At 42.7% G+C, this 11,787-nt stretch overlaps 1 protein-coding gene across 1 annotated transcript in view; it reads left to right on the top strand.

The window, feature by feature from the left end:
* Positions 1–2,795: 2,795 nt before the first annotated feature.
* The window catches only part of PRKG1 (protein kinase cGMP-dependent 1), a 1,293,658-nt gene continuing 1,284,666 nt past the window's right edge, over positions 2,796–11,787 (top strand). Inside the window, exon 1 of the mRNA XM_052661192.1 lies at positions 2,796–3,106. Coding sequence (XP_052517152.1) covers positions 2,796–3,106 — 311 coding nt within the window. The remainder of the gene's footprint in view (positions 3,107–11,787) is intronic.

The raw sequence follows: 11,787 nt of genomic DNA, 5'->3' as shown, positions 1-11,787 counted from the left end.
AGCCAAATATATTCTTATAACTTGAACATCTTTTAAAGTGTAAGTCAAATTGTAATAGTCATATCTTCTCAGCTGTTTACTTTGTTTGCAATTATTACAAAAGATTTCTGATTCTCACTATTGGATTCATAAAGGAATATACATATATTTTATCACAAGAATTCCATTTAAAATGAAAATGTAACATCCTCTAGTAGTACATAGATTATGGTAGTTTAAATAGTGAAAAATATTTAGATAACAGTGGAAAAAAAATTTAATTTTTGTAAAAAAAACTGATTTTTTTTCCTAGTTTAAATGCAATTTTTTATTTTTTGGGGAAAATGCTTTAGTTTCTTTTATCCTTTTTATATGTAGACAAGCTTTCTACAAATGAAGATTCTTCTTTCTTTGTGCTGCTCAAAGACACTAAGTAACCCATTTAAGCCTCTAATGAACCTCACAGCATAACCTTGCTTAGCAGTTGTCTAATAATGTCCCCTGTACAATGTTCCTGATATATTTTTAGACATAAACTCTTGGGCTCCTGGACCCCTATAATAGGTCTATAGGAAAGGAGTCTCATTAAGTTTTCGACATTTTCCCATGGAATTAAAGAATTCCCATAGGTTAAATAAGATAAGAATTTGGCCTTTTGCCTGGGAGAAGGAAAATGTCATGGAAGCTCTTTTAGAAAAGAGTCAGTTATACAAAGCCAGAGCACTTCTGCTTGGTTTAGTTTTCATTAAAACAACAATAATTCAGAACTACTATTTACTGCTCTCAGTGTTTGTAAGTTATCCATGTTTGTTTGGGGGAAATCATCTACCTTGTACAATGATTCTGAAATAAATGCACTTCTGAAAACATCCACATTGGAAAGCAGAACAATTGTGTTATTATCATGTGTAGTGAGAGAATTAAATCCTAATCCGGGTAGAATGTTTAGGATTGTGTATCCTTTTTCATTTACACCTTAATTACAGAAAAATTAAATACACTTTAAATCAAAAAGCTTATTAAGGTGACACTAGCTAGCTGGTTCTGTTCTTTTCTTTCCTCCTTTTTTTCTCATTCACCTCCCCATTTTCCTTTTTGCTCCTCTTAGAACAGGTTGTGTATTCAAAAGCAAAAAGTAAGCACTTTTTTGAGACTGATATGTGTCCTTGTCTAAATTTAGATTCCAGTGAATAGTTCTGGATTGCAATTCAGACTCTTAATCTATCTTTTGTCTACTTTGTTTTATTTAGTGTTAAGGAATGGCCAAATAGAACATCGAGGATTATAACACTGAGTTCTCAAGAATAGTAATTAAAGGACTGCTAATAAAGATGCTAAAAATTTAAATGACTAGGTGAAGATTTAGGTAAATATGAGGAATTTAAGTGCTATGGAAGATTCTAAACATGATAGAAGACTTACCCTTGGACAGAAAGGATGCTATCAAAATTGTCATCATTTTAGGAAATACGGAGCAGGCAGGGATGGGGGCGGTGGAGGTGCGGCGGTACGCTCTACAGTTTACCCCGGCCGTCTAGGGTCCCCCCTTTTCTTTAAGATTTTCTCTCTTCTTCAAAGTTTGTGTCTTGCCATTCAAGGGGAAGGCTAGCGTCCTAACAGTTTGGTTATCAAGAAAGTAATTTTAAAGATATGGTTCAATTTCAGAGTGAACTTTTTGGAATACCGCAGTGATTTTGACCTGCCCGCCTCCCGCCCCTGACACCCCTCTGCAAATTCAGCAGGTGGAGGGAGGAAGGCCCTTGCATAAACTATTCCGCGGACACTGGTTAAGTGGGACGGACAGTGGGGAAGCTGAGCAGCCTTCCAGGGCTCAGTCCCATCCCGTTCTGGCCTTTGCCCTAAGAAGAGTTCATGAATCCGAGTTTAGAAGGAGCGGAAAGGGCACTCATTCGAAGCAGCTGGAAACGCTGGCGCGGGTGAGGGGTGGGATCCAAAGCTCCCCCTCTCCGCCGGAGGCACCCGGGGGTGAGTGGAAACCCCTCCCCTGCACGGACGCGCTCCCCTCTCCTGAGAGGCAAGTTGGTTTTCAAGCGTTACCACCTGTGTGAGGCGCTCCCGGTGAGGAAGGCGGCGAGGCAGACGCGCGAGCTCAGCCACAGGCTGGGGATCCTTTCTCGGCGAGGCTGGCAGCCCAGACACCTCCAGAAGTCAGAGCGCTTACGATGCAGGGTCCGCTCTGCACTCGCTCGTCGCGGGGACTGTAGTCCGCGCATCCTCCAGCCCGGGAGGCTCCGGGGCGGCAGACGCCTCCCCAGTCTGCTCGGGGTCCCCCCGGTCCTCTCCCGCTCGCCTCCCCGCCCCCGAAGGAGCGCTCCCGCCTCGCTCCGCCCGCGCACCCCCTGGCGCGCCCAGAGGCTCATCAGGCTCCCCCCACTCTCCGCCGGCTTCCTTCGGCGCCCGGCGCGAGGGACCCGGGCAGACCGGCCGCGGCCTCGGCGTCCCCCACCCCACCCCCACCTTACGAGTCCCTTCTCCCGTTGCTCGGCCACCGCGCTCGCGTCTCTTCCCCGGCGCCCGCCACGGTTCAGGTGGAAGCCCGGCCCGACCTGCCGTTTGGCTTATCCCTGCTCTCAGCCTCACAGGCAGCCCGGAGAAGTGGAATCTGCACTGAAACTCTCGGTGGCTGGAGCCGGCAGACTGGGCATGCTCAGAAGCCAAGCCTGGCTTTGGTCTCAAGTAGGACGCTTTCGCACTCGGGAGGCGGCGGCGACTTTGGGGAAAGTTGATCGGAGAGGGGAGGAAGCCCCAAGACGCGGAGCAGCGGCAGGAAGGAGCCCCCGGCAGCCCGGAGGAGCATGGGCACCCTGCGGGATTTACAGTACGCGCTCCAGGAGAAGATCGAGGAGCTGAGGCAGCGGGATGCTCTCATCGACGAGCTGGAGCTGGAGTTGGATCAGAAGGACGAACTGATCCAGAAGCTGCAGAACGAGCTGGACAAGTACCGCTCGGTGATCCGGCCGGCCACCCAGCAGGCGCAGAAGCAGAGCGCGAGCACCTTGCAAGGCGAGCCGCGCACCAAGCGGCAGGCGATCTCCGCTGAGCCCACCGCCTTTGACATCCAGGATCTCAGCCATGTGACCCTGCCCTTCTACCCCAAGAGTCCACAGTAAGCAGGGGTTACGCTCCGGGTCCGTGTGGCGCCCGGTCGGGGGGGAGCTGCGGGTCTCTGTATCGTCTGTCGGCTCCCGCCCCTCCCGCTTGCCTTGTTGATCCTCACCCTCAGAAATGTTTCATTTTAACCCGCACTTCTTGCGGGGCTGTGCACGTTTCTCAGATCAGACTCACTGCACCTACGTTGCCTCCCTGTCTTTGTTAGATGTCAAGCTATTTTATATATATACATATATATATGTATGTATATATATGTTCATATAGGCCATCTACTCTACGTAGAGTTTGAATGCGCCCCAGGTGTATGTCAGCTTGTGTATGTATGAGAGAATTGAAAGCCTCATCTCCCAAATGCTCTGGCAAACCTGCCCAACCGGAAAATCCTAACTGCAGGCTCCTCAGACTTGAAATGCGTCTGCTATCACCCTTACTTTCTATGCTTTTGTGGCTCTCCCGGATTTCTCTACATGCTAGCGATTCTCGCTGGTACTCTTCAAACCTGATGTTCTGGCATCATTAAAGTGTCAGAAATAAGCAGATACACATATAAAAGGAAAGAGTTTTTGATTTCCAGAATTGGATGACATTTACAATCCACAAATGGAAACCTAGTCTGTTGATTTTGTAAAAAGATTTTTTTCATAACATTTGAGGAAGAATATTGCTTATTTTCCTTAAGGACTTTATATAATGTTGCTAATGGGGTGCCTCTATCTCCCCCAGAGGGTTACATGTTTCCAGGGTCAGATGAAGAGAAGTCCACTTACCTTTATTGACATCGTGGTCACATTATTTGCCTCACTTCTGGCTTCTGATGCAACCACTCTGGTATTGTTCTAGCATTATAAACAATTGTGTAGTTCTGCTGTCAGTGGGCTTCACAACCTGGGTGGGAAAGTTGAATGGAACTTGTTACACATCACTCAACTTGGAGTTCTTATAGATAGTAAAGTGGCAGGAACATGAGGTTAATACAGAATAAGCACCCAGATGAATGGTATTTTAAGTCGCTAATGACAATTGATAAACCGAGGGGTTTGTTACTCTATTCCAAACTACATCACACTGGCTGGATGACACGTGTTACATAATACAAGGTCCCTGGGAGCCTTTCACTTAATAAACACAAAGATTTAATATAAGGAGAAAGAGTATTGGACTGTTCCCATTTGTATTTATTGGATGGGGGGGCGCAGATTGTGAGTATATACTAATTATAGTTTTGAAAACTTAGACTTGTTCCTCTTCTTGTTGGTTGCCATAGAGCATTCGCTGTTTCCTCATGCAGATTTAGCTTAAGGAGGAATTGGTATTCTGTGTGTAGGGAGAAAAGACAATAAAGATACACATTTCTGAGATTCTAGCCTCACCAGGTTGCCCTCATAGTTGAGTGGATTGGATCTGCTTTAGAAACCTGAGTGATCTGAATCCACTTCAGATTTCTCCGGTAAGTTAATTTGCAGTGCTGACATGCTTGCCTGTTTCAGCTAACGAGGTACATGCCCATCTCTCCAGGGCCAAGTTTTGCATAATGAAAAAAATAACTCAAAGACAGCTCTCTGCGTCTTTCAGCACTCCATAGGATCTCATTTTAGTGTCGGCAGGACTTTGGAGTCACTCAGAGCAAAGAAAGACCATTTTAATCAGTTTTATTTGAAACATGATCAAACCAGCTGATAACGCCAACAAAACAATTGATCGGACAAGATCTAAAAGAATCGAAGCAGTGTAGTCTGAGCTGTATAATGTGGTAAAATTTTAGAAATCTCCTAGTGCATGACATACAGAACAACTAGATTTATTTTTTTAAGTCCATGGTGGAAAACGAAGTTAGCGTGGCAGATAATTCACAGCATCTAGTTATGATCAACGTTTTATCAGTTGAACCACACTGTGTATTTGCATTCTGACCTTTATTTAATGACTTGTACTCTTAGGAAGTCAGCTATTAAGGTATCACCGTGAGGGGTGTGGGGATTCTGAAGGATTTATATTGAAGAAAACTATAGAATGAATGTCTTCCAAACTTAAATAATTTTGGAAAAACATCTGTTCTTTTTTCACGCTTACATAAAGAAAACTAGAATAAAATTGGCTTACGTGGTAGAGTGTACCTTGGGTAAGAGGAGAAGCATATTGTATGCAAAGTGATTATAGTTAGGTCGTTTGAATGATCATACAAGGTAGTTCCAGGAAGAATTAGGGAAACTTAACCAAAGTGAAGGAGACTTGTTTGAATTTCTGTTTATTTCACTATAAACAATTTGATTATGCCGACTTACTGGCAACAAGTGTTTATGTCTTTATATTTTATTTTTAGTACAGCCTACATTTGGTCATCTTTTTAAAACTTGCAGATTTTTGAGAGTTGGAGTTAAAATGAAATCATCAAAATAGCCCAAAATTGATTGCAAATTCATGCTCATGTAGTCTTCTATTCTCTTTCTACTGGATGTAGGTAACTGTCCAGAGAATGTCCTACTCAGTTATCTGATGTATGCATATATGTATGTTTACTTTTTGCTTACTGAGGTTGCCTTCTAAGGATTAGACTCTTTAAAAAACTTCTGTGTTTTTTTCTTTAAGTAATCATTTGAAAAATAGTATAACATGTAAATTAACTTATGAACTTAAATCATCCTAACAGTTTTGGTTCGGAGTTTTCCCTGTATGCTGGGAATTGGAGGGAAGGCTGTGTGGGGGTCCAGCTCACAGCCAGGCACTCCTGCCGCACCTGTGAGTGCCTGTGAGGGTTGGTATTTCTGTTTGACTCTTTTACACGTGTGCAGAAATAGCCCGAAAACGCTTTTTCTGTTGTGAGTGTGATGAGCAAAAGAACTGATGAGCAAATTGGAATCTATACTCCACTGCTCCTAAAAATCTACTTGAGAAGGTAAAACTATCAGACTGTATGTTTTGGGTTGAATTAGGTAAATAAATCCTTAAGGATGAAAACTGTATATTCATTTTTTTGGACCAGATAGCCTGTTGATTACACAGACAGTGTAGTTCTCATGGATTTTTAAAGTAATTTTATTTCATGCTAGTTTATTCCTGAAAATTGACTCTATGGTAGGTTAGAACATTCAGTCACTGGTCTGTTGAGCTCTAAACCCTTTACCTATCGTAAATATTCTCAAGTCCTTTCCATTTTGCTGTCATAAGAGTTGAGTTCCTGTCAGAAGTTGTTAGTGTCTCTGTATTTTTGTTAAGCTGTTAGCCCAAAGGTAACCGAATTTCAAAGGATAATGACATGTTTTGTTTTGTAACATTACACGCTTGACTGTGAAGTACTTTGGAGAGCTGAGGATAAAAAGAAATATATTCTTCTTATTTTTAGTGAGGCATTAATTTTAACACAATCTTATCTGATTATTTTTTAAGCCTTGACATAGTACATTTCAAGAGGAGTAGAATCTTCCTGAAAGCTCTCTGTTAAATTCTGTAGGAAGCTGGGAAAATTCTAGGATTTTGGTGTAATCATAGATGGCATAATATTAAAGCATAATTATTATCAGAGGTAACAATTACATTTCAGATGCGTCCAGTAGGTCAGTTCAGCACTTTTGTGGAAGGCACCATGTGTGAGTTAGTGTCAGGCGTTTGAATGTGAGATGTGTGAGTCCTATCACAAAGGAGTTAACCAGGGCTTATCAATACTGTACAAATGAATATTCTAGATATAGAGGAAGGCAAGTCACATAGGCGATCCCTAAGACAGTTGGTAAAACATAATTGAGCCCATTTAATTTTAGGGTATCAGAAACTCTTGTGGAAGTCAAGGTGTTTAAAGGAAGTATTTGATCGATGTCATGATTTAGGTGAGTGGTGACGGGGTGAGAGTGGTGGGGTTAGGGTGGGGAGGGCCATCAGCAAAGGGACAAGACAACAAAGGAGAGCAGAGGGTACATCCGGGGAATCACAGGAACCAGTGCCTAAACCAGAACACCATAGTGGGCATTGAGGAAAACCAAGCTTCAGCCGGAGAGGATCAGGATGAGTAGCTGAGAGGGCTTTTCTGCTTGTTTTTAGAATAATTGAGGAGGGTGTGTGTGTGTGCGTGCACGTGCATGCACGCACACTTACACTGAGGACTAATTGTTACCCATTAGTAAAGCTCTGAATCTCAGAATGTCATTCCAGTCCAGCATCTCCCACCTGCATGGTTCTGATAATAACTAGAACTATCCTGACTAGGTAATAATATTTAATTTAACCAAGCAGCAGATGATTAACACTCTTAAAGAAGCTGAGTTCCTCTCTTAAAGAAAACAAGTTCCGCTTTCCACTCTAAATGTTCCCACTGGAAATAATCTTGTTTTATGCCACAGACTAGCATGGTGGATTCTTCACACACCCCAGCAAACAGAACTTAGGTGGGACTTGAACCTCAAGTTGATTTTGTAAATTCATCTTCCTTGTTCTTGTGGGGGAGTTCAATTCCAACTTAATGTTTTTCTAATAGACTATCCAATTTAAGTTTGATTGTTAATTTGACATTATACTCTATGCAATAAAGTTAAAGTTGTAGCAGCCTTTATAAAAATAAGACCAGGCTGCTAAAACCCTATTAGGGTATTTTGAAGCACAGTTTGTGCCCCTAAAATGGGGCTTATAATGAAAATACCAACACGCCCTTCAACAGAGTAGCTCTAGAAACTGCCTGAGAATATAAATGACCAACTTCCTTGCTCTCCTGGGCCACATTTCCAAGCTTCCACTACTTTTATTTCACTAAAGAGTTGGGTTTGGATTCTTAACGGGAAAGGATAGAAGAAGGCAGATGATGTCTCTATTGTTGCTGTTTGCAGGTTATAAGGCATATGGACGCCTTTTTTTTTTTTCCCCTGTCTGCCTAGCAATGGAGGGTCTCCATAGTATCCTAGCAACCAGATTTGAACACCAGACTGCTGCTCTTTCTCCCATTTTTGCCATAGGTGCTGCTGCCTATCCCAGAGAACTGGGCCTGATGCTAGCACTCAGACCCTCCGACTTGAATGTTCCATGCTCTGAGAACGCAAGACAATATGATAAATAAGAGCATGCTGAAAGCAGCATTTACCCGTATGCGCAACAGCTTATTATGCAATCACATCTGTGGCATTTTGAATCCTAATCTGAACTGTTGAGCTAGCGCTGTTTGCCACCCCTTCCCTGATATTTCCTCTTATTTCCACACACCCAGCCTTCTGACACCAATTCCCCTTCCTTCTCACCATCTTCTGTAATGACTGCATTCCTCGGCACCTCCTTCAAATGTGTTTTCTGGTAAGTTAAGTATGTGCAGCCTGTTTGAACTCCGAGTATATTTTGTTTCTAAGAGCAGAGGGATGTTCTCCCTCCAAAACTGTCATGTAAATATAAACAAGAGCACAGAATCTGTAGCTGCACAAAACAGATGTTGAGCTAAAGGTAGGACTAATAGTATACTCTCAAAGTGTCTTGCTTCTGAATGGACTTTTTAATCATAGTTATTAATAGGAAAGAAGCCGGAGGGAGTGGGAAGAAGAGATGTGTGTCAGGAGGACAAGAAAGGGCAAAACAGGGTGACTGCGGTGAAAGCTATGGCACGTTTGCAAAGTTGAAAAGGATTAGTGGGCTTTGTGGGCAAGTGAATAGGCAATGAGACTGGAACAGAATTTACAGGTAAGAGAGAACTTTGTGTATGAAAACACCCAAATTGGAATGTACCAATGGTTGGCCTCCTTTGGGAGTTGAAACCATACTGAAATTTTGGTTAAAAAGCCATTAAAATGTTTCCCTGTAGACCAATGCTTGCTTTGAATACCTCATAGTGTCCCTTTGAAACATCCCTTAGTCTGATACCAGGGAGGGCTTGGTGGTCTTTTTGTGCAGACCACCATGCAGAAAAAGAAAGTGGAGGATAAGTCAGTGCCTCACTGTTCCTGAAGAGAATAGGTCAGAATGGTACCGCCCATCATGGTCGCAATGGCTGACATTTATCAGCCCTTACTCTGTGTCAGACCAGTGCTCCCTGCGCTTTACATAGATTGTCTTTTTTTTAAATCAAATAACCTTGTGAGGAACACTCCAGATTACCCCGTTTCATGACAGTGAGGGACAAGACACTGACATTCAGAGAAGCTAAATAACTTGCTCAAAGCCACACACTTTGTAAAAGGCTGAATTGGAATTTGAACTTGAGAGCCCTTCTCATTAGCCTCTAGGTTCTTCTGCTTCCCAAAGGGGTGGGAGGATTAGGCAATTTCATGATCCTAATAGATACCATAAAGGCTGTTCTGTGGGGAGTTATCTGCTCACCAGTAATTAAACAGGAAGCAGAGTGGCTTGGGGAAAAGTGGAAAAAATAAGACAGGACCAAACCAAAGTTTGTTTCCCAAACTTTACTGCTGCACATTAGAATCATCGGAGGAGCTTTATAAAAAAAAACACCCAAACCCATTAATATCAGAATGTCTGGAGGTGGAAGCCAAACATCAGTGTTTTTTAAAGATTTCTCAGATAGTTCCAGTGAACAGCACGATGTGAGAAATAGTCTGGTGAGAAGACAACAGGTGTGTGTGCGCGCGCGCGCGTGTGTGTGTGTGTGTGTGTGTGTGTGTGTGTGTGTGTGTGTTCGGTTCTCAACCCTAGGCTTCATGTTAGAATCACCTAGGGAATTAAAAATTTTTTTTTCCTGGGCTGCCACCTCCAGGGATTCTGATTTAATTGCCTCTTGGTGGACTGGAGGTGGAGGTCTATTGTTTGCGCTCCCAAGGCGACTCTGAGATGCAGCCAGGATCGAGAACCTCCTTGGTGGCTCATTCCATGTTAGCTCCTACAGGTTCCTGGAATTCCATTCCCTGGGAAAGCACTTTTCTTGGTTCATTTTTTTAAAAATCTTTTTTACCAACACTAATCCCCTGCTCGCATTGGAACCAGGCAGATCCAGTTTCCCACTTTCCATAGCAGCCACACTTGTCATTTTCACCATGATCTCTGGGGTGACCTGCATGGCTCTGGGGCATAAAAAGTGGCAGCAGCTCCCTTCCATGGGTAAGTATGCTTCCCTCTTTCTTGCCAGCCATGAGTCCTGGCCACGATTCAAATATGACACCTTAGGATCAGCCATCCGCCCAAGTTTGTTTTCCACTCTCACCAAGGGGAGCTGCCTTGTGAGCCAATAAGGTTGTTTCCTGGTATCCCAGATGCTTCTATGAAATGCTCTGTGCTTCAGGGTGAATCAGTTACGAGCCCTTCCTTGGGAGAGGCGCACAGGGCTTGTAGCGCCTCTCCTTCTGGTATGTGATGTCTCTGTAGCCAGCAACAGTTTTTTTTTTTTTTTTTTTCTCCTACAGATATTTTATCCTTTTAAGGCAAACAGCCTGAGCTCAGGCTGAGGAGTACTTTCCAGGGAGGCTTCAGAGAAAGCAGAGCTAGTACATCAAGCTCTCAGCCCCCTTTCCAGACGGTCTGGTCTGAGTAGTGAGCAGGGCTGGGCACTGCTGGCAGACGAGAGGACTGATGTGATAGTTGTAGTAGGAGAATCTCGGTGTGTCCCCCAGAAAGAGCTAGGCATTCCTGTGCCTTGTGGTCACGACCTCATTGCCGCTCCCATTGCCAAGTTTTGGGTCTGTCTCTAGCCCTTTCCCCTTATATTGTTAAAAAACAAAACAAAACAAAATACAAAGTCTTTAAGATTTTCCTAATTTTCTCTGATAGGAGCCTATTTACATGTGTAATTAATCATTATCTTCTCAGGTAAGGATCAATCAGTATAGTACTTTATATAAGTGATGAAAACAGCTAATATAATTACTAATACTTTTTTGGTAAAAAAAAAATCTCTTTCAAATGGGAGTCAGTGAGAAGCTGTCTTGTTTCTGTCTCCCTCCCTCTAAAACATGAAAATGTATTCAGCTGACAGTGTAATGGCAGAGTCGATGTCATAAGGCTGCACAGAGGGTTGGGGACATTAATTACACAGGGAAGGTAATCATAAGGAAAGTAAACGCTTTCATTATGAATCCAGTTTCTTGTCATGCATTTGGTTATTGGACCTAAATGGGAAGGACAAGAGGAATTAGCAACAATAAGGGAAACAGAAGCTAAAGCATGTGTTCACCGGTGTAGCTTAGCAGTTAGAAGCAGAAAGAGGGTCAGTCAGCATTGATGGTAGCACCCTGGGAAAGGGGCTGTGTCTTAGGATTTTTATAATCCAAGATATAAAAGGATGGGGAATTGTATAGAAGAAGAATCAGTGACAGTTTAGTGTCAATATATGCTACATCCACCTGCATCTACAATTTTTAAAAAAATGTTAATTACCTTTGGCTGTCTAAAGATCATAAGTGCTAATTGAACTTCACCAGAAATCCTTTATGACAGGTGCAATTTCATTGCCTTCCATATAGAGGTGAAGTAACTTAGGCCCTGGAAATATATATGTTAATAGTTCAAATGATTAATAGGTCTCGAAAGCAGATCTCTTAATGCTGTGGACCTTCTAATGTTCAGTTATATTTTCTTACTTTAAGACCATATCTGCTCTTTATGAGTAGCATTGTATTTCTTTGAACTTGAAATAATTATAGTATCACCAGTCAGCTTAATTTGGTTAATTGTATTCCATGTCAGTGATGACAAATACACCTTAGTTAAACACAGTAGTTTTGCTATTTTCTAAAACAATTGTATTACAGGGCTATCAAGCTT

This window comes from Budorcas taxicolor, chromosome 23, assembly GCF_023091745.1.
Source record: "Budorcas taxicolor isolate Tak-1 chromosome 23, Takin1.1, whole genome shotgun sequence".
Taxonomy (NCBI): Eukaryota; Metazoa; Chordata; class Mammalia; order Artiodactyla; family Bovidae; genus Budorcas; species Budorcas taxicolor.
The sequence above is the reverse complement of the archived record's forward strand: the minus strand, read 5'-3'. Positions and strand labels throughout refer to the sequence as shown.